The sequence below is a fragment of the Formica exsecta genome, unplaced genomic scaffold, assembly GCF_003651465.1.
Source record: "Formica exsecta isolate Colony F162 unplaced genomic scaffold, ASM365146v1 scaffold262, whole genome shotgun sequence".
Classification (NCBI taxonomy): domain Eukaryota; kingdom Metazoa; phylum Arthropoda; class Insecta; order Hymenoptera; family Formicidae; genus Formica; species Formica exsecta.
The window spans coordinates 586,608-609,456 of NW_021849885.1; the positions used below are offsets into that span (position 1 = coordinate 586,608).

Consider the following 22,849-nt stretch of genomic DNA (forward strand, 5'->3'; position numbering starts at 1 on the left):
CGTGCTTGGGTTTCGTAAAGAATTCGTCGAATGTTGAAGCGGGAGATTGACGAAGGGTCCGTGGCGATTCAGCGTTCGACGAAGGACACCGCATGTTTATTAATCAAGACGGCATTATGCTCGAAGTACATATTTCGCGATTTTATATCTTTGTATCATTCGAGCATCGTGCGACTGCATTGTGCATCGGGATAATCGATTTCTCCTTGATACTAATAATACGCCTGTAATTAAACAAATAATCAATTAAATGATTGATGATATTATGCGATATTAAACGCAGTAATCAGTTGATCGATTATCCTGACGAGTCATGTAAGAGTGGGATTAATGTGCAATAACTAATGTGTGCTATTCTGAACGGGTTTAGATGGAAAATACTTGGTACTGCCATCCGGAGAATTGCACATCAGGGACGTCGGACCCGAAGATGGATATAAGACTTATCAATGTCGCACAAAACACAGACTCACAGGTGAAACTAGACTATCCGCTACGAAGGGACGTCTCGTCATTACTGGTGAGTCAAAACGCAAAAGTGTCTTATTCCTTTTATACGGAAATTACGATTCTGATTCGACATCGTTCTCTATAGAAACATTTCTCGATAATCCTTCAATGTAATCGGAAGGGTACAGCTTCATTAATCAGCGTTCTGCATCTGTTTCTCAAATGAAATCAGAATCGTATTTCTAGTTTCGGACCTGGATACCATAATTCATACTTTCAATTTGATAGAGAGATTAGTATAAATTGATTGCAGTATTTATTTTATGTAAAAAAAAGATAGTTTTAATTATAAAACATAATTACAAAATAAATATTTTTTAATAAAATCATTCTTGCTTAACGATTTGTTTATCTGTCGATATAATAAATATAAAGACTTAACACAACACACATTATACAACAAAAATTTATAATATTATATATATAAATATTATTTTATATATCTCTTATATACAATCCAAAAAAATTTAGAAATGTCAATTTTTTAATGTCTTTAGCATAAATTATTCATCACATTGCGAGGTGTCTGGGTTCGAAACTATTATCCAAGAGACAATTGATTTTTTTATAACAGAAGAATTTTATATAAAATTGATATTTCAAGCAATATCATTATTTAATCTATGTTAATTTTATCATTAGACAAAGTATTTTTATATTGTTGGAAAGTCGATTGTCTCTTCGGATCTATAATCACGTTCAACGAACGTGCAATCGTTTGGGCCAACGAGCTTGATCGACTCTCACTCGGTTTCTTAGAAAATTATAATTGTTAAGAAAGGTTATTCGATTTTTAGATCAGCATTTAAATTTTATTGTTTTAAAGAGGTCGATACGCATGTATATATTTGGCGCGATCAAGCTCGCGGGTGAACCTGAATGCTGGGACAGGGTACCCCTGCGGGCACGCGCCACCGCCCCGCCCAAAACTCGACTCTTGGCATGATCGGTTTCGAGAGTAATTGTGCTTAAAGAAAGATAAATGAAAAGAAAGAAATATATATACATGATTTGGGTTGCGAAATTCTTTCGACGCTCCGCGGCGCCTTCCGCGATCTCCGGGCTCTGTCCTTCGCTCTCGCGTGGTAAGTTTACGGAACATGTTCTTTCAGCTAAGAATTTCATTGTGTGGACGTTGCGCACGTTCAATAAACGTGGCATTAAACGCATCTGAGCTGCGTTCTGTGCTGCTAATTAGGCGAGATCGATCGAATCATTTTTTGCCTTTACAGCAAATTAGCAGTGATATTTAAACCGTTAAGTGCGACAGTGGTATCAGCTGCGTCTCTCCTTATTAAAAGAAAAAGAAGTATTACTGCATTTTTAATTTTGCTATCTTTTTATAAATATTAAAAACTTTAAATCAATTACATATGAAAGTAATATATGTAAATATTTTACTTTTAATTATATCTTTATTCGTGATTTATATATTATTATATATATTTTACTCAACGGTTTATCTTATCGCGTAATTCGGTTAATTCAAAGCCAAGTGTAAAATTCTCTCTAATATACTTCAAAGGATTCTCTGTATTACAATGAGATATTGAGTGCGAAATTACTTTCGCTTCGCCACTCTCGCATAGCTATTGAGTACTAATCGGCAGGATGACATTGATAAGCGAATCGCTTTGTTCGTACGAGGCGAACCGCGCAATATCGCAAAGGCAAACTTGTCGAGCCATTGACAGTGCGCAATGCAACAATTTAGGAGCTAACTAGAGCAAGATGCAATATAGCCATAATAACGATGATTAACGGAACGAACGGGGAGGCTTGGCAAGGGCTTGACACAACTCTCTTTATACGAGTCTCATGACTGGCTTTTTGTTATGCAAAACCCATGGGGAGTGTACAATCAAAGTTTTCTACGATGAACAACTTAAACGGATTTTCCGTGAGCTTGAAAGGCAACATACCATTTTTGTGCCCTCCTCAAAGATGATCAATACCGTAGGTACGATAATCTTGAATGCAGAATAATTTGTGGTTGTCCACTGGAAATTTAAATTTTTTTATACGAGACAGCATCAATATTACTTAATGACGAAATGATGAATTACATATTTTTCCTTATCTATACTGTAAATAATGATAAAATGACAGGATATAAAGATATATATGTAATAGCGGATTAAAATCAAAATTGCAAGAGCAGATTATTAATTGCTTCTGCTTAAAAATGATAAAATTAAATGTATTATATGTATTACGGATAAAAAAAACAGAAAAATTTTTATTAACTAAATGGTCGTGATATATTATACTTTTTGATTTTAATTAGATTTTTCATTGTCAATCCAGGTGTTATTTAAATTAAGAATGTGTCGGATCAATGATCAATGAATGAGATTTATATATTAGATGTTTTTGATATTTTATAGTTATGATATATAAAATTATTATAACACATCTTTTTGCAAAATATTTTGCTCTTTTGCAAGATAGCGTGTGTATATATTTAGCATAGGGGTTCCCTGTTCCTTTTCACTGATTTAGATAGATTATCTAGTATTATCGTTCTTTAAGACATGAAAATTACTTGTAATTAATTCATCATCCATCCTTCGGAAAGGATAAATTCGTACTTTATATTATATCAAAGTTACAACCGGGAGACGCAAAAACAAAAACGACGTGCTTTTTAGAACCGGTGGGCAGCGTACGTCCAAAGATTCCGTCGACAGATGACATACGTGGCATCCGGACGTTCGTCGGAGGCTCTCTGGTCCTGATATGCCCGGCACAGGGGTTCCCCGTTCCCCTGTACAGGTAGAGACATTAACAGAACGCGAATCCTTCGGGATGACCGTTCGCCGCGGACGCGCAAGTCCCAATTATAAACGATATGATCAGAGCCGATCGGCAGCGTGAGGCCCAAGTTTCCGACGATCGACGACTCCAGGAGTTTTCGCACGACGAAGGACGGCTCGGTTACGTTGCTGTGCCCCGCTCAGGGGTTCCCTGTTCCCTTGTACAAGTAAGTCGCTCAGGGCGCGGAAATCATTACGTGTTTTCTTCTTTTTCTTTCTTCTTCCTGGATCCCATGATGTGACAGAACCCGTGGGAAGCGTACGCCCGAAATTCCCCAGCATCAGCAATATAAACGGCCTCGTTACATTCACAAATGGAACTTTGCCGCTCTTGTGCCCTGCTCAGGGCTTCCCGGTTCCATCACATAGGTATTATATCATTGAATGTCACACTAGAGTCTCTTGCGAGTCTTGGTTCTCCATTTAGGAATTGCGATTAAATATTCCGTACTTACGGTGAAGCTGGTAATTAGCAATGATAGCACGTCTTACATTATTACGGTTTTCGTTTCACATTACATCTTTTTTAAATTAGCGATATAGTTTCAATTTAATATGGTCTTTAATAAACGTATAACTGCATTTTATAAGGATTTTATTTATAATTTTATTTTTTCTTGTTTTAATATATCTTTTTGTTCATAAAAATTTAATGATATTTTTGTAATACAATAATTAGAGAGAGAGATAGAAAGGAAAGACTTTATTTCATTTTTTAAGACTAAATGTGAGACAAAAATCATTTGCATCTGCAATCTTTGTGCACGCAGAAATCGTCGCAGCGCCGAAAGATAAAATCGCGCCACGTTAATGCTTTTATGATCGATCACAAAATCTCAGAAAATTTGAAAGCGTCTTTAGGGGTTCCCCGTCGTCTTATACGGTATCTCAAAAGGCGATAGTACATATATATTTGATTAAATAATGTTTAGAGCCGGTCGGCAGCGCGAAACCAAAATTTCCGACGATAGACGACATCAGAGGATTTCGCATGATTAAAGATGGATCTGCAACTTTGTTGTGCCCCGCTCAAGGGTTCCCTGTTCCGTTTCACAAGTAAGTCGAAATTCGCGATTCGTTGCATCGTTGTTTTCTCTCATAATTGTCCTCTTCTTCCCTCGGGCTGTGACTGACAGAGCCTGTAGCAAGCGCACGTCCAAAACTTTCAAGTACCATCAACTTGATTGGACTCGTGACGAAGATCAGCGAAAGCTTGCCGCTTTTTTGTCCTGCGCAGGGATTTCCGCTTCCGTCTTATAGGTAGGATAAATTGTCTCTCTCTCTCTCTCTCTCTCTCTCTCTCTCTCTCTCTCTCTCAAGTCGGTTATAATACAGTTTTACAAGTTCTTAAAATAATGCATTTTACGGGAAACAAAAAATTTTAATAAGCTAGGCATTTTTTATAATAATTCCTGATATTTAAAAAATATTGAATTATGACATGGAAGTGTAACATCTGGGTAAATAAGGAATTTCGAGCTGATTACCTTCTTTTAATACGTTCAAGGGATTCCCTGTCCCCAGGCATACATAAATGATGGCATTGTCATGTTGTCAGCACGTTTCTGACACGTTTCCTTTCACACTCGGTCTTTTTGTAGAACCCGTAGGGAGCGTACGCCCAAAGTTTCCGACAATGGACAACTCGCGTGGATTTGTCTCGCATCAAGGAGACACTTTGACTCTACCCTGCCCTGCTCAAGGGTTCCCCGTTCCGTCGCATAGGTGGGAAAAGGTTATATCGCGGTATATTTAGATTTTAGGAATAATGAATGAAATTATAATACGGAAGCGGCAGAAACAATATGCGAGCGACGAGCAATTAAAATCGCAACTATTTTTTCAATATTACACAACAATTTAACAAATTTATTTTTTATTATATATTTTTTAAAATTGTTTTATTCGAAAATATTTGTTTATTAATTAATAACGCATTTCAGTAAATATAAAATATAAATATGACCTGTCTCAGCAATCAGTTTTATAACAATTTAAATCGAAGGAAAATAAAAATTGTAGAAATTTTTTTTAGATTTTAAAAGCTGATCCTTCACAGTTGCGATAATGCGATTGTAGATTCGCGTTGTACGCTCGTCCTTTCTTTCGCTTTCTTATAGAACCAGTCGCCAGCACAAAACCAAAATTTCCGATGACAGAGAACTCGCGTACGTACACAGTTCACTGCGATCGGTCGCTGACTCTCATGTGTCCGGCACAGGCCTTCCCCGTTCCAGCCTTCAGGTACACAAAGCGTCTATATCATAAGAAAGTAAATGCGTATAGAGCGACTATACTCCTATATCTGTTGGTGCACGACCGCAATGCGAAACAAAGAATAAGAGAGGAAATTGCGGACTGATATATGTGCACATGTTGTTTTATTTTCTTTTTTGATCTCTTGCAATTTCTATAAATAATAATCGATAGATATATTCATTTATTTATACAAAATATATTTAAAGAGTGCAGCATTTTTTTTAAATAATTACAAAAATATTAATCGTATATATATTTATTAAATATTATTGTTGTCGATTATTTAGAGTTAGTTTAATTAAACTTAATTATTATCGTGCTATAATTTGCAATAATATTCTAGTTCAGTCTATATAATTGATAATATAAATAGCAGAAAGTAAATCTCGTGTTTATCGATGTTTCTTCGGCATCTTGGAACTTCCGTAGAACCAATTGCAAGCGCTCGTCCGAAATTTCCGTCGTTGGCGGATTCGCAGACGTTCAAAGTATATCTCGGCGGTGCAATGACATTGCTGTGTCCTGCCCAAGGGTTCCCCGTTCCATCGTACAGGTAAAGACTTCTTAGTGTGTTCTATCGCAAAAAAATAATCTTTTATATCCAGAACCAGCGTCCAGTACGCGCCCGCAATTATCCGGCTCAAGTGATCTTCAACGATTTAGCGTTTCTTCGCATAAAAACGTTACTCTGCTTTGTCCTGCTCAAGGATTTCCGGTACCTTTCTATAGGTAGGCGTATTCGTAGCAGTTATTAATTATTTTCAGAATATTAAGAGATCTCAAGAATCTATTTTTACATCTCAGTATTCTACAACGATGTTATTTTATCGAGAAATTTTGACTACTTCACACACATATTTTCGGTATAATTTTTCTCTAAGATTTTTATTTCATTTGATTTCGTAATTAGAAAATGTTAAAACATTAGTATTGTTGTTATCTTTCTCTCTCTTCCTCCTATGATAGGTTAATTCGATTATATTATTCTTGGCTCGCTATCAATGCGAAATGTTTATCGGTGTTGAGGAAAGGGGCAAACCCTATTCCAGCATATCAAGAATAACCTGGTGCCGCTTTGTGTATATCGGACTGTCTAGCGTTCTGTTTTTAGAACCCGCGTCGAGCACCAAACCTCAGTTTCCATCCGTAAACGACGTTGGGTTGCGCATTACAAAAGGCACGGGCTTTACGTTGCTATGCCCGGCTCAGGCGTTTCCGGTCGCCACGTATAGGTAGGTCGATGTATTGGTCAATCTCCCGTGTATTGTCGTGGAAAAAGAAGAATTGCGAGAGGAAGTATCCGAGAGTGTCTTCTTTTTCTAAGGATGTTACTCTGTCCCAGTATCGATTTCTTGTGGCAAAAACAAAGTCTGTAGTTAATCTCAGTTTTCAACCTATCGACAATAAATTCTTTTACAGATTTGTATTGTTTAAATATTAATTTATTTATACAATATTGTGGTTTTATTTTTCTTTAATTTCTGTATTTCTAAAAAATAATTTCTTATAAAAATGTAATTCTATACTTTCATAAATCGATATCAATTAACGAGATCAATACATCAACTTTATTCTTGACTGTAAGTTTAATTTGTAGAACCGGTCGGCTTTGCGAAGCCCAAGTTCTCGACTATCGATAAAAGCCGTACATTCGAGATCGCGGAAATCAGAGGTCTGACACTGCATTGTCCTGCTCAGGCGTATCCTGTCCCAGTCTTCAAGTACGTAAATTTGTGGATGTAAGATGCGCGGGGGATGATTGATTTCCTACGGCCAAACGATTCGATATTCGCTTGTGTGTTTTTGATATGACCTGTAGAACCGTTGTCGAGCTCAAAACCGAAATTAACGGCGCTGGACGTGAAATCGACAAATCCGAATGCGATATTGGGCTCCATCGCGACTTTATTGTGCCCTGTTCAAGGGTTTCCCGTACCGGCATTCAGGTAAATTGCTCCTTAACTTTATATTAGTCAGAGCTATCCTCGCCGTCTGCTTCAGGGCGGTCTTTGATCGTGCCTGTTGTGGGTGAAGTCATCAAGGACACGTCATGGCAAGTAATTATCCTCCCCAGTGTTTTACGATGGTTGCCGAGCACTGGATAGTCAATAAAGCGCGTCTGATTGCCAATGGAGTTACCTTGTCCCGGTGTATGGCTTTTCTTAAGCATTAAAATAGAAGAAAACAAGATTGTCGATTTGCGGTAAATGTTATATAGGGATCATTAATTGAGTAATAATATTTGTCAAAAAAAATCTATGGTTTTTTAGATTATTTTTAGGTATGGCAATAATTCGATCTTGAGTAAATAGATAGAATTCCTATTAATTTTACTTTGATAATTATGCGTAACAATTATTGATATCTTCGAAAATCTGGTTCTCTTTTGTAGAACCGGTTGCCAGTACAAAACCAAAATTTCCAATGACAGAAAATTCTCGTACCTACACAACGTACACAGTGCAACGTGATCAGCCATTAACTTTGCCATGTCCAGCTCAAGCATTCCCCGTGCCGAGCTACAGGTATATCAAATGTATAGATGTTATCACTGTGTATATCGGTTGATGCGCGGTTGCGATGCAGAGAGTGATTGAATAAACGCGAGGGAAAGTGGATATTAAAGGGCAGCCATTGATTTTTCCTTCCGGTTTAATCGCGTCTTTGTTATTCAAATGTTCAGATTCCGCTTAATTTCTGCGCAGTCTCTTCTCGGCTTTATAGCGTGCCGTAGAATTTTAATAACTGTCGTTTTCTATTTCAAGTCAGGACTGGGCAGTAATTCAAATATACATACATAATTGATATAAACATTTGAAATATAAAATACTACACATTGTTTTTTACATTTCGAATGAAAATTTTTAGAATAAGTCTTATTCTTTGTTTAGCTTTGGTTTGAAAAAGTAAAATATTTTATGTATTTGATAATAAGAATTATTCTTCTTTTTATTTTTTAATTTTGAATAGCATTTTATATGTATATGTTGTATTTTTGAAATACAGTTTTACGCAGTCCTGCCTCCGATTTTTTCTCGGGATACCCAGTCTCAGCATTCGCGAAACGCGTTATGCGATATCGACACGTTTGACATTTTAACATTCTTTCAATATAGAGCCGGTGTCCAGCGCGAAACCAAAGTTCATAAATGCTGACATAAAAGTGGTGAGACCGACACCTAGCTCCACTGCGGTGTCGATGACTTGCCCTGCTCAAGGGTTCCCTGTCCCCATTACGCGGTCAGTAACAGTACCAGCTTCCGTGCTTAACAATGCTTGTTCTCGTTCTCGTACGCCTCTTAGAACCCACATCGAGCGCAAAACCTAAATTGCCGAGTATACGTAAAGTTGACTTCATGGAGACTAAATCGCATGATGCGGTAAATCTGATGTGCCCGGTGCAAGGTTACCCTGTTCCAATTTCGAGGTGAGACATAGATATATTTCGTCGAACACTTCATAATTATGCTAAAATAAGTAGAATGTCTAATTATATGTCCGATATTGAATTTTTAATTTATTTTTATTTTTACGCTCACTGGAGAGTAATCTTGTCAATTAATTATATAATTAATAATTTTCGCGCGCGTATGTTATTTTTGTTGACGTTATGGATTGCCACGAGCGATTGATCATTCCATCGTTCAACGTTGTTTCTCGTAGAACCGGTCGGGTTTAAATCACCGATCTTCTCTACTGATGATACGTCTAGAGCATATCCTAGACGTATGGGTACGGACGTGGTGCTTGCCTGCAACGCTCAGGGATTTCCTATTCCAATTGCCAGGTAATCTCTCGTAAGAGATTCTTACGTTTCTCGATGCAATTTCCATCGATTTCAGAACCGATAGGTGCCAGGTCGCCGAGATTAACATCGGATGATTTAAGTCGTACAATCGGAAGATATGAAGGACAACCCATTAGTATTTTCTGCGCTGCTCAGGGAAGTCCTGTGCCCACTACTAGGTAATAGCTTTTGAAAAGTTTCATGATTGATCTTATAAAAAAAACCACGGTTTTTTTATCGATGCAGGCAAAAATCGAAAGAAAGAGAGCCAATTCATATATTGGTTGACTGAGGTCGAGTTTCGTTTTTAAGGGGAAACTCTGTTCCCGCTATGTGTAAACAGAATAGTTTTCTACATAAATTAACATTCTTTAGAGCCCGTTGGCAGCAAAGCACCCGCTTTTGCGGGCGATGCAAAGTTGTCTCTATTGGTGCGAAAGGCGAACATGGACGTTAGTTTGCCTTGTAATGCTCAGGGTCATCCTCCTCCAATATCTAGGTACGAAATTCAATATTATTAATTAATGAGAATGCAAGAGAAAGTGTTATCGAAAGCAATAGTATCGCAGTATTATTTTTATTTTTAAAGAAAAGGAGTTATTAAACTTTATCTTATAAAAAAGGGGAGAAATATAATTATGATATTTATTCAAAATATAGCTTTTTTCTGTTAAAAATAAATTTCATAATGCGTCGCGTGCAATAATCTATTGTTGGCAAGAGGAAGCCCTGTCCCCGCTTTGAATGCATGAACGAAAATTAGTTTCGGGGTAATGGCAAGTCGATATTCTTTAGAGCCTGTCGGAAGCAAGGCGCCTGCCTTTGCCGGTGAAGCAAAGATATCTCTATTGGCACGGAAAGCGAACGCAGAAATCAGTCTTCCGTGCAATGCCCAAGGCCATCCTCCTCCCGTGTCTAGGTATGACATTTAATAACGATTCGAATGACATCGGGATCTCTCTTGCAAGTAATAATATGATATGCTATAGAAACATTCTACAGAAACTATTCTGGTATAAAAATGCAACGACAAAATAAAAAGGCCATTTAAAAACACTTGAAATTCCTTTATTTTAAAGGATAACTTAAATCTTTTAAATATCTCGCATTTTTATATTATATTTATTATATTATATTTGATTATTACTCACGGGGCGGAAGAAATTCAATTGTGATTTTTCTCTTTCACGAAATAATCGCGCGAAAAAAGTCGACGAGGGGAACCCTGTCTAAGGGTATTCAATCACATGTAACATATACATCTTTTACGGCGCGTGACATCAATTCTTTTGTTCTCTTATTTAGAGCCGATGGGCATCAAGGCGCCCGCATTTATCGGAGATGTTAAAACGTTTTCTATCGTTCGTAACCGCGGGTCGGAAATCAGTATGCTGTGTAATGCGCAGGGGCATCCTGTTCCTATAACCAGGTACCAGATAATTGCGTTATAATTGAGAATTTCAAACCGCTTTGCTTTTACAGTACATCTTCGTAATACTATTAGCAGTAATAGATTAACAATTCCGAGTATGACTACTCGATTTTCCTCGCTTTTAAAATGCGTTGAAATTTGATATAGTTATGTGACGATTATACTTCATTCTCCCTCCGTGTAATTAGAACCAGTCGCCACGAAGAAGCCAAAGTTCTCGAGTGAATCAAAGCTGGCTTCATACGATCGCGTTCGAGGAAACAATTTAACCCTGTTGTGTCCCGCGCAGGGGTTCCCAGTTCCTACTTATAGGTACATGCACATATACTCTAAATCCGTAATAGAGTAATATATAATCTCACACAGTATGCGAGAAAAGTATCACTTTCTTCTCTGTCATGTAATCAGAACCAGTCGCTACGAAAAAACCAAAATTTTCGAGCGATGTAAAATTTTCTGGATACGATCGCGTTCGAGGGGACGATCTGACCCTGCTGTGTCCCGCGCAGGGGTTCCCAGTTCCAACATATAGGTACATGTACAAATACAATATTAGGATCGTAGTTAGAACAAAACATTATTTTCGCAGCATGCGAAGAAAGTTTCATTTTATTTCTCGTATTTTCGTACAACTAGAACCAGTCGCTACGAAGAAGCCGAAATTCTCGAGCGATGCAAAGAAAGCTTGGTACGATCGTACTCGTGGAGATGATTTGACCTTGTTTTGTCCCGCGCAGGGGTTCCCAGTGCCAACATATAGGTATATACGCGCAAATATTAAAGTCATAGGTAGAATAATAGATGGTTCTCGCAGCATGCGAGGATTGTTTCACTTCATTCCCTTCATTCCCATTCATGTAATTAGAACCGGTTGCTACGAAGAAGCCGAAGTTCTCTAACGATGCAAAACTAGCGTGGTATCATCGCGTTCAAGGGGATGATCTGACTCTATTTTGTCCCGCGCAGGGGTTCCCAGTTCCAACGTATAGGTATACATGCACATTACAACTTATTAAAGACGTAAACGAAGTAATAGATGATTCTCATAGCATGCTCTCGTGTCTGTCTATAAATTGTTAGAGCCAGTCGGAAGCAAAGCGCCGACATTGACGGGCATTTTAAAAGGAGGTTTTATGCAGAGCAAAGCTACTTCCAATATCGTACAATTTTGTCCTGCGCAGGGTTATCCAGTACCTTCGTTTAGGTAAATTCTTCTCTATATATGACTTTTAAATTCTTTTCTTAAGCTTTTAATTTTAATTTTTAATAATTTTAATTTCGATTAATAGCATAATTTAAATACATGTGCACATGCATTTTGACTTTTTAATCTTGTATACATTATTATTTCATTAATTATTCTAAAATTAATATGGATTACGCGTGATTTGCTTCTATTGTTTTCGTATTACTCTGTTAATCGAACAAGGGTCCCCTGTCCCTGTAAAACAAATGATAATTTTGCTATTGTTTATCGCATGTTCATTTATAATTTATACATTAGAGCCCGTGGGCAGCAAAGCGCCGGCATTGACAGGCGACGTAAAAGGTGTATGGATGGAAAAAACAACAGCATCTAATGTTGTATTACCGTGTCCAGCACAGGGATATCCTGTGCCTTCCTTTAGGTAAAGCTTTCATATATTTTATACAAAAAAATATGTGCGTTTAGCTACATATAACTAAAAGATCGATTATGTGTAATGAGCGATTATGTTCAAATCAAGCTCAAGTTATTGCTTCTTTGTTTCACATTTTATCTCTGCGCGCCGATTTTCTGCTCCGTTTCTTGCCAATGAAGGGGTCTCTTGTTCCATCAGAAAGGTTACATAAAAACACACGTAAGCGTACGCCACATATAAGCGTTCGCGTTAAGTAAAAATATCAGATTGCTGAGCACTTGTTGCATAAATGATTAGAACCAGTCGGAAGCAAAGCGCCAGCGGTAACCGGCATTGTGAAGGGCGTATTGATGGAGATCGGAGCTGGATCCGCTGTCGTATTGTTTTGTCCAGCGCAAGGGTATCCTGTACCCTCTTTTAGGTAATAACATAACACGTAAAAACATAATTAGATTCGATAGAAGCATTTATTTCCAAGTATTTTAGAATTTTTATTTAGCTGAACTTTATTTTAGGTTTTGCAAGATTTGCAATTTAAAATAAAAATTGTTTACTTTTTATTTTATTACTTTTAACTTTTTTAGATTTGTTTCAATTTGTCGTCTATGATAATAAACGCGGATATTAATTTTTCATTGAATTCAGATAAAAAATTAATCAGGGTTAAATATTGCAAATACAATTAATTTAAAAAAATTTGGTTTATCATGCACGTTTATAATCGTCAGAGCCCATTGGAACTAAATCCCCGACTCTCAGCGAGTTAAGAGCGGGATGGTTGAAGAAAAGAGCGGGCTTCAACGCCGTGTTATCGTGCCCAGCGCAGGGATATCCTGTACCTTCTTTTAGGTAATGAGTAACGTAGGAAGATATATAAAGATTAGAGATACAAAATATAATCTCTAGCGAGATTTATATCAATGTAAAATGGACAGTTTATTTTTTATTTTACTATTCTTATATTTTTTGCTTCAATTTAATGTTCGTGAATAGGCGCAATAAGAATTAATCGCGCTTGAGTAGTATGTACAATTAAAAATTTTACGAAATTTGAATTGTTTGATCGTATATACGTGGGTAATCGTTAGAGCCGATTGGAACTAAAGCCCCGGCTCTCACGAACGAGATAAAAGGGGGATGGCTGAGGAAAAGAGCGAGCTTCAGTGCCGTGCTGCCGTGTCCGGCGCAGGGATATCCTGTACCTTCCTTTAGGTAAAGTTGCCGCATTTAATGAACACGTGTGCCGTTCCATTTTTTTTTTGCTTTCGCGATGGCTTCTGTACCGCCAGAACCGGTCGGCAGTAAAGCGCCGGCATTGACGGGCGACTTGAAGGGTGGATGGAAGCAGAGAAAGTCAGGCTTCGTGGTCGTGTTATTCTGCCCGGCGCAGGGCCACCCTGTGCCCAGTTTTAGGTAAACTTTTTTAATTCGTAGATATAAACGTGTGATTTTTTTTAGGACGTACAAATTTATGCAACGTATACTTTTTCACTTCGAATCATTCCTTTAAAGTCCCGACGACAATTTATATAGTTTGTAATCATGTAAATATATATCTCGAGAAATTTTGTCACAAATTTCTTTTTTTTTTTTAATATTTTATTAACGATAAAATTTTTTTAGATATAAATTTTTAAATAAATACTTTTTATAGTCAATTTAAAAAATATACATATAATGTAATCCTTTTTTATGAATTAACAATTTAAAGAAATTCTTGTATGTATTAACAATACCGAGATATGTGTTAATAGTTTCGATAAATGTAAACGGTGTATAAATTGCATTCCGCGTGATATTATGTTTGAAACATTCGTTTTACGTATCATCAGAACCGATCGGAAGTAAAGCACCGGCGTTGATCGGCGAAATGAAACGCGGATGGAAAGAGATGATCTCGAGATCCGACATTGTGCTGACATGCCCGGCTCAGGGTCACCCTGTGCCCAGTTTTAGGTAACGCTATTTTTACGCGATCCATTCTCGAGCGATTAAAATTTATTATGCATCGCTAGAACCGGTCGGTACTAAAGCGCCCTCGATTTTGGGAGAAAAAGGCAGTTTGATGGAAAGGCGCACCGCCACACACATCGTAATTTTGTGCCAAGGGCAAGCTTACCCTGTGCCAACATTCAGGTAAATTAAATGTGAGCGAATTATGTAATCGATTGAAGCAATTTTTCTCAATTGCATAAATAATAATATTATTTAATCGGGAATGAATTGAGATATCTTAGAAAATAATTTTTTTATTTTTCTAAGACATCACGTTCTCTAAGATATCTGAAATGTTTTCTTGCGTAAAGAACCGATAGGTAGTAAGGCACCTTCCGTCACGGGTGACGCGAAACGATGGCTGCAGACTAAATCAACGACTGGATTCGCGATGCAGTGCCAAGCGCAGGGTCACCCAGTACCATCGTTCAGGTAGAGCGTTTTCTGCGCCCTTTATCGATCGCCAATTTGTGCGTCATTAATAGGAATTTATGGTACTGACAGAATGGTTGTAAAAGGCTATCAAGGCTTGTTTTACTTTTATCGAGAGCTTTATTTTCATGTGAATGAAAAACGCGAATTTTTCGCGGCAATTTGTTTTCTTTTCTTCAATAAAATTCGTATTTTGGCATACGATTTTTGTATTGCTAGAACCGATGGGAGCGAAAGGACCGAAATTCTCGAGCGATGATCGCGTCCACTCGTTTATACGCGCTGCAGGAAACGCATCAAGTTTGCAATGTCCTGCGCAGGGGTTCCCCGTGCCGTCGTTCAGGTAATTAAGAGAATGAAGAATTCTCAGAGGATTCAGAGAGAGCATCCTTTTTCATTTCGCTCCAGAGCCCGTGGGATCGAAGGTGCCCGCCTTTCAGAGCGACGCGAAAAGTAGCACTTACGTAAGAAACGCGAAATCATCGCTCGCGCTAACTTGTGCCGCTCAAGCATCGCCACCTCCGACTCACAGGTAACGCTGTTAACGAGCTGAACATGAATTGCATAATTTAAAGTTTATCTAATAGAAGTTGCAATCTAACTAAAAAACGTTACGCAATGTATTGTTTTATGTTCTTGAACTATTGTCAATAATTAACATTTTTTTATATATTTTATTTGTATAATTTATGATCTTTTAATTTTCTATTTCTTTTTTTCAAAAAATTATTAGGAGCACTTTTTTATTATATTTACATTCCTTCACGTATGCAATATTTATTTTAATTTATTTTTGATAAATGAATTAATCAAAAAATATAATACGGCGGTGGCGCGTTCTGTCCTTACGCAAATATATCATTTTAAGAGAAATAACAAATTTTATTTCTACTGGTTAGAGCCAGCAGGTCGTGTGTCCCCAAAATTCCCGAAATCGGCAAAATCCGATTCTTTTGAAGTGGCGAACGGTGATGTGATAAGTTTATTGTGCGATGCACAGGCATTCCCTGCTCCCGCATTTAGGTCAGTCCATCAATATATTTAATTATCATCTCTTATTCTTTTAATTCAGTTTTAATAAATTATTATACATATACTATATACAGTGTGATTTTTTTAGGACGTACAAATTTATGCAACGTATACTTTTTCACTTCGAATCATTCCTTTAAAGTCCCGACGACAATTTATATAGTTTGTAATCATGTAAATATATATCTCGAGAAATTTTGTCACAAATTTCTTTTTTTTTTTTAATATTTTATTAACGATAAAATTTTTTTAGATATAAATTTTTAAATAAATACTTTTTATAGTCAATTTAAAAAATATACATATAATGTAATCCTTTTTTATGAATTAACAATTTAAAGAAATTCTTGTATGTATTAACAATACCGAGATATGTGTTAATAGTTTCGATAAATGTAAACGGTGTATAAATTGCATTCCGCGTGATATTATGTTTGAAACATTCGTTTTACGTATCATCAGAACCGATCGGAAGTAAAGCACCGGCGTTGATCGGCGAAATGAAACGCGGATGGAAAGAGATGATCTCGAGATCCGACATTGTGCTGACATGCCCGGCTCAGGGTCACCCTGTGCCCAGTTTTAGGTAACGCTATTTTTACGCGATCCATTCTCGAGCGATTAAAATTTATTATGCATCGCTAGAACCGGTCGGTACTAAAGCGCCCTCGATTTTGGGAGAAAAAGGCAGTTTGATGGAAAGGCGCACCGCCACACACATCGTAATTTTGTGCCAAGGGCAAGCTTACCCTGTGCCAACATTCAGGTAAATTAAATGTGAGCGAATTATGTAATCGATTGAAGCAATTTTTCTCAATTGCATAAATAATAATATTATTTAATCGGGAATGAATTGAGATATCTTAGAAAATAATTTTTTTATTTTTCTAAGACATCACGTTCTCTAAGATATCTGAAATGTTTTCTTGCGTAAAGAACCGATAGGTAGTAAGGCACCTTCCGTCACGGGTGACGCGAAACGATGGCTGCAGACTAAATCAACGACTGGATTCGCGATGCAGTGCCAAGCGCAGGGTCACCCAGTACCATCGTTCAGGTAGAGCGTTTTCTGCGCCCTTTATCGATCGCCAATTTGTGCGTCATTAATAGGAATTTATGGTACTGACAGAATGGTTGTAAAAGGCTATCAAGGCTTGTTTTACTTTTATCGAGAGCTTTATTTTCATGTGAATGAAAAACGCGAATTTTTCGCGGCAATTTGTTTTCTTTTCTTCAATAAAATTCGTATTTTGGCATACGATTTTTGTATTGCTAGAACCGATGGGAGCGAAAGGACCGAAATTCTCGAGCGATGATCGCGTCCACTCGTTTATACGCGCTGCAGGAAACGCATCAAGTTTGCAATGTCCTGCGCAGGGGTTCCCCGTGCCGTCGTTCAGGTAATTAAGAGAATGAAGAATTCTCAGAGGATTCAGAGAGAGCATCCTTTTTCATTTCGCTCCAGAGCCCGTGGGATCGAAGGTGCCCGCCTTTCAGAGCGACGCGAAAAGTAGCACTTACGTAAGAAACGCGAAATCATCGCTCGCGCTAACTTGTGCCGCTCAAGCATCGCCACCTCCGACTCACAGGTAACGCTGTTAACGAGCTGAACATGAATTGCATAATTTAAAGTTTATCTAATAGAAGTTGCAATCTAACTAAAAAACGTTACGCAATGTATTGTTTTATGTTCTTGAACTATTGTCAATAATTAACATTTTTTTATATATTTTATTTGTATAATTTATGATCTTTTAATTTTCTATTTCTTTTTTTCAAAAAATTATTAGGAGCACTTTTTTATTATATTTACATTCCTTCACGTATGCAATATTTATTTTAATTTATTTTTGATAAATGAATTAATCAAAAAATATAATACGGCGGTGGCGCGTTCTGTCCTTACGCAAATATATCATTTTAAGAGAAATAACAAATTTTATTTCTACTGGTTAGAGCCAGCAGGTCGTGTGTCCCCAAAATTCCCGAAATCGGCAAAATCCGATTCTTTTGAAGTGGCGAACGGTGATGTGATAAGTTTATTGTGCGATGCACAGGCATTCCCTGCTCCCGCATTTAGGTCAGTCCATCAATATATTTAATTATCATCTCTTATTCTTTTAATTCAGTTTTAATAAATTATTATACATATACTATATACATTTTTATTTTTGTAAAAAGTATATATCGGCGGTGGCGCATTTTAAATGATACGAATGTATTATTTTAAATAATAGATTTTGTTTAAACGTGTTAGAACCAGCAGGTCGTGTGGCCCCAAAATTCCCGAAAATGGCAAAGTCCAATTCTTTCGAAATAGCAAAAGATGACGAAATCAGTTTATTGTGTGATGCACAGGCATTCCCTGCTCCTGCATTTAGGTCAGTCTATCGATATTCTTAATTTATTCGATACAATGTAGTTTCCATGACGTTACCGTTCTGTAGAACCGATAAATGGTGCCAAACCTAGAGTCGCTTCCACCTCTAAATATGATGTTCTCGCGAATGTCGTTGGAGCAGCTGTAACAATGCTGTGCCCTGCGCAGGGACACCCTCTTCCAACTTATAGGTATTTACGATTATTAATGCTGAGTATTATTGGCGATGAATCTTTTTTATTTCATCAATTGTATGTGATCCTTGAATAAAGATATAGTCTTCAATATAGTATTTTTTTCTTGGGGAAACCTTTGCTCGTTTAGGGAATACATGTCAACGTAAAATATTTAGAATCAATTCATCGCATTATTGTTTGTGTATGTAGAGCCAGTAAATGGTGCAGCACCGAAAGTGCCACCGACAGCTAAAATAATTGTCTTCTCGATCGCGTCGCAATCTGCCATGGCGATGTTGTGTCAGGCTCAAGCAAATCCACTTCCTGTCTTCAGGTATGTGTAGATTCGATGCAAAGATTGGTCGTTGATAGAAACTTTTTTGAAATAAAAAGTAATTAATTAATAAATATTAAATAGTTCTAAATAAAATATTTACATTTACTATATTTTCTCATGTATAAAAAGAATTTTTTACACAAAATTCTCCTATTTTCAAGAAGGAACTATTATGAACTCTTAATCTTTGAACATTATTAATTTAATTAATCTTTTTAAACATCGGGAAATACTGAGATTTGCTTTTATCGAGACAAAAAGTGCATCTTGCCAATCACTCTGGATTGAAGCAGATTATGTGAAGATATCGATTGATTTCTTGTTAGGTGGTGAATCTCTCACCCTTTTCGTTTTTAGAACCGGTTGGAAGTAGTCCGCCTCGATTGCCGCCTAGATCCAAATTTGATGGAATGATGAAAATCGAAGGTCAAGCAGTAACATTGCTCTGCGATGCTCAAGCCAGTCCATCGCCTTTGTTTAGGTGAGCAAAGTCTAGCAATTTAACTATCGAATAATCTACTTTAATAAAATTGGATATGAAATTTTTTAAAGATAAAATTACTCGATCATGATCAATCGATAATCAATCGTTATCTTCACATTTTGCGATATCCGCGTTTTGCGTATCGTGCATCAATGGAAAAGCTCGAAAATGATGACGACGATGAAGAAAGCGTTGCGTTTCCTATTTTTCCATTATTTGCGCTATTGCAGAACCGCGAGGCAGCGTACGTCCAAACGTACGAGACAAAGATGTAAACGGATTAAGGAGAAACATCCTAGTCGAAAGAATGGTCGGTCTACCATGTCCTGTTCAGGGTTTCCCAGCGCTTGCATTCAGGTATAGATATTTATGGGTCGATTGATTAAACGTGATGCGAAATAAAATTATCTGACTTAGAATACATAATGTATATAGTTATTAAATTATCGTTATTATAAATAATTGATATTAAATTATAATATACAATTACCTAAAAAAAAAAAGATTTTGAAAGAAAGATTTCCAAGTTAATCTTTAGATGTATATTTCCTTGTTTTATGTTTAAAGCTATTTTTACATTATTAAATTAAAAAAGCAAAGAGAGTTTTAATGGCATATAACGTATTAGAACAAAGTCTTTTATTATGCTAGCTCGTATTTTGCATCGACCCTATTTACAGAACCGACTGGCAATGTCAAGCCACGCATTGCTGGTGAGCGTTACGAGGGTGGCAAACTAATAGATGTACTAAAAACGAATATGGCGGCCTTGGATTGCGCGACTCAGGGTTTTCCTGTCCCATTAACAAGGTATATCGGCAAAGATTGTCGAAAACCTTCTATATATTTTTTTTTTTTTTTTTTACGATTTTATATAATCCGATTTCAGAGGGTACAAGTAAGATCGCGCCGCGATCATCGGGGAAGAAATTTGAGGGATGGGAAGTTGTTTTGACTGCTAGAAATCAGGACATCGCGTTGAGCCATTCCCTTCAGGGATACCCTGTACCTATCACAAGGTAGACTTTGTACCAATCCTTCCTTCTTAACCGTTTTCATCTTTCCTCTATTTTTCATCGTCGTTATCTATGGGTGGAATAAAACTATAGCAAGTCCATAATATTGAATATTCATATATGTGAAAATTTTTTTTGATGAATGATAGAAATTAAATTATAAATGGACACAACAAAGAAATAATATAAATTCTGTGCTCAAAATTTTACTATCACGAGTGAAATTAAATAATCTATTCGGTCTATAATATAATAAGTTTACATTTATATTTTTTGTCTAACATTTATGTCATATCATATGCAGTATATAAAAATAAATTCTGAAAAATTGTTGAGATATATTATTCTCAGATATGTAACAAAAATATCAGATGTAAACTTGTATTATATACGCTCTCTAATATGCTCAATCTGATATCGTAGTGAGGTAAGTAAATTGCATGTGACGATTCTATTGAATCAAGCCAGGTCAGCACAATGGCATATCGGGTACGTATAATTAAACTTGTTAATCGCTCGGATTCTCCAACTCGCATTCTTCTTCATGCATCGTTTCCGGGATGGAATCAAGAAATAGAACGGATTTGAAACGTTACAAGGAGACGAAGCTCTCACTTTGGGCAATCTATTTATTTCAGAGCCGTCTGGTCGTACTGCCCCGAAGACGACTGGAGACGGTCTTAATAAGTACCGCGGGGTAGAGGGCGAGTCTCTGGCGCTGGCGTGTGCGGCACAAGGCTTTCCTGCCCCGATAACTAGGTACACACCTTCATAGATAGATTTCAGTTCTCCTTAATTTGGACGTAGTCTCACGCTCCGCGGGGCACAGATCCTGTGTATTCACTTTTGATATTTTTTATCCTTACCCTCTACCCCGTGTCGGGTGGCGGTACCGTAAGATACGACAGGGGCAAAAAAAGAACGATATGTCTTCTGAATAAAAAGATAGAGGTATATTATGAAAGAGCCAGTATTTTTTTAAGGCAGGAAATATAAAACTATCCTTAAAATTCGGTGTAAAATGTGAGAGAAAAATGTAGAGAACATAGATAAAAGCAAAGAGATAAGAAGAGAACGAGAGAGAGCTGAATTATAATAGAACAGAGCTTAGTGGTGGAAATCAACAGAAAAAAAGCTGATGTTCTCGATTTTTGTGCGACGATTCAATGATCTCGACAGGCTTTCAATTCCGAAAGTAACTACGCGATATTTTACACGAGTCACAAGAGCAATAGCGATTAAACGACGAAATATATATTCCTGATTCGGGGCCAATTGGACGTGTTGGTTTTCAGTGCCAACTGGATCCTACCCCCTCGGCTCAACCCTTGAGATATGTGGATGCGCGACCTCGAAAAGGATGCGGGCCCTCTGCTCCCCCGGCATCCTCGATGCTGATCAGGGTGGTCCGAGAGGGTGTCACCCGATCAATGGGCCGGTCAATGTTGCCCTACACCTGCACACCTCCAAATAAGTCCCACAATATCTGGCTGGTAAGTCCTCGCCACCTTCTCGTGCCTCCGTTCATCCGCTCGTGTTTTAATTCATAATTCCCCGACCTCTCTCTCCCGTTCGTTCACAAGAAAAGATAAAGAGAAGCAGATCGTTCACGAGACGAGGATCGAGCCTTAACGTTTTTTCACATTGTCCAGTTGCACTATCGCTATTAAACGTACCGCCAGTTCACCAACACCACCATCACTTATGCTTCCTACCCGACCGTCTTCCATCACTTGTGATTATATTCGACAATATCTCGTAATCTCAGTTAATAGTCACGTGTTCACGATTCTGAAATCGATTAATCAATGCCAGAGAAAGAATTTTCAGATGATTTTATATTGCAACGTCTTTATGTGAGATATTGTTGCCTGGAAAATTACGAAAGTGACCCTGCACTAGCACTTGCGTCCAATAGCCATGTCAAAAGACCGCTACTGAAATCTTTGGTTACGTTATTTTGTGTTCTGGATTTTATTTTAGACGTTTCTTTTTTCCGCTGTCCCTGTCTTAGTCTAGTCAGCGTCGTTGCGAATAATCGCATATCATGAAGAATCAAGTAGAGCCGTTCGTACTTGCTTTCACGCTGCAATCGCCTTTCACCTTCTCCTTCAGGGATTTTCGCGAGAAGACACGCGAATATCCTTTTATATATTTCTTTTTTCTTGCTTTTAATCATCTATCGTCGCCGCCAATCTTTGTTCTTCTGTTGCGCCCCGCCTGCATCGCTTCTCGATCGTGTAAGGTTACAGTAGAGATGTCTTGTTTTATTGTTAAATTATGTGGTTTTGTTCTTGTACGAAATTATCTCACGTGAGACATATAATACCGATAGATCGGTGAAAGAAACAAAAGGCCGTGCCCAGAGACGCCCAAAGCCCCGCATATAAAATAAGGCATAACAGCGTAAAATGGAGCATATAATTCGCCAAAATTGCAACATTTATCATTCATTCTTATCCAATTAGAGTTTCATTAGTGGTATATTACATGATAAAATTATATGCACGAAATAAGTAGAGTTTTTTAATGGAAAAAGAATCTTTTAAACATATAATAAAATAGTAATTT

At 37.3% G+C, this 22,849-nt stretch overlaps 1 protein-coding gene and 1 long non-coding RNA gene across 4 annotated transcripts in view; both read left to right on the forward strand.

The window, feature by feature from the left end:
• The window catches only part of LOC115236900 (Down syndrome cell adhesion molecule-like protein Dscam2), a 71,376-nt gene that overhangs the window by 19,546 nt on the left and 28,981 nt on the right, over positions 1-22,849 (forward strand). Inside the window, exons 7-8 of one of the 3 annotated variants that reach the window (XM_029809627.1) lie at positions 371-520; positions 19,136-19,259. In XM_029809627.1, coding sequence (XP_029665487.1) covers positions 371-520; positions 19,136-19,259 — 274 coding nt within the window. Of the gene's footprint in view, positions 1-370; positions 521-18,561; positions 18,776-19,135; positions 19,260-22,849 lie in introns of those variants that run through there. The other 2 variants (XM_029809628.1, XM_029809629.1) reach the window with 2 other exon arrangements.
• On the forward strand, positions 16,661-18,206 carry LOC115236902. Its single transcript, XR_003884275.1, has 3 exons — positions 16,661-17,474; positions 17,842-17,965; positions 18,143-18,206. It is a non-coding gene; the product is annotated as an uncharacterized LOC115236902 (long non-coding RNA).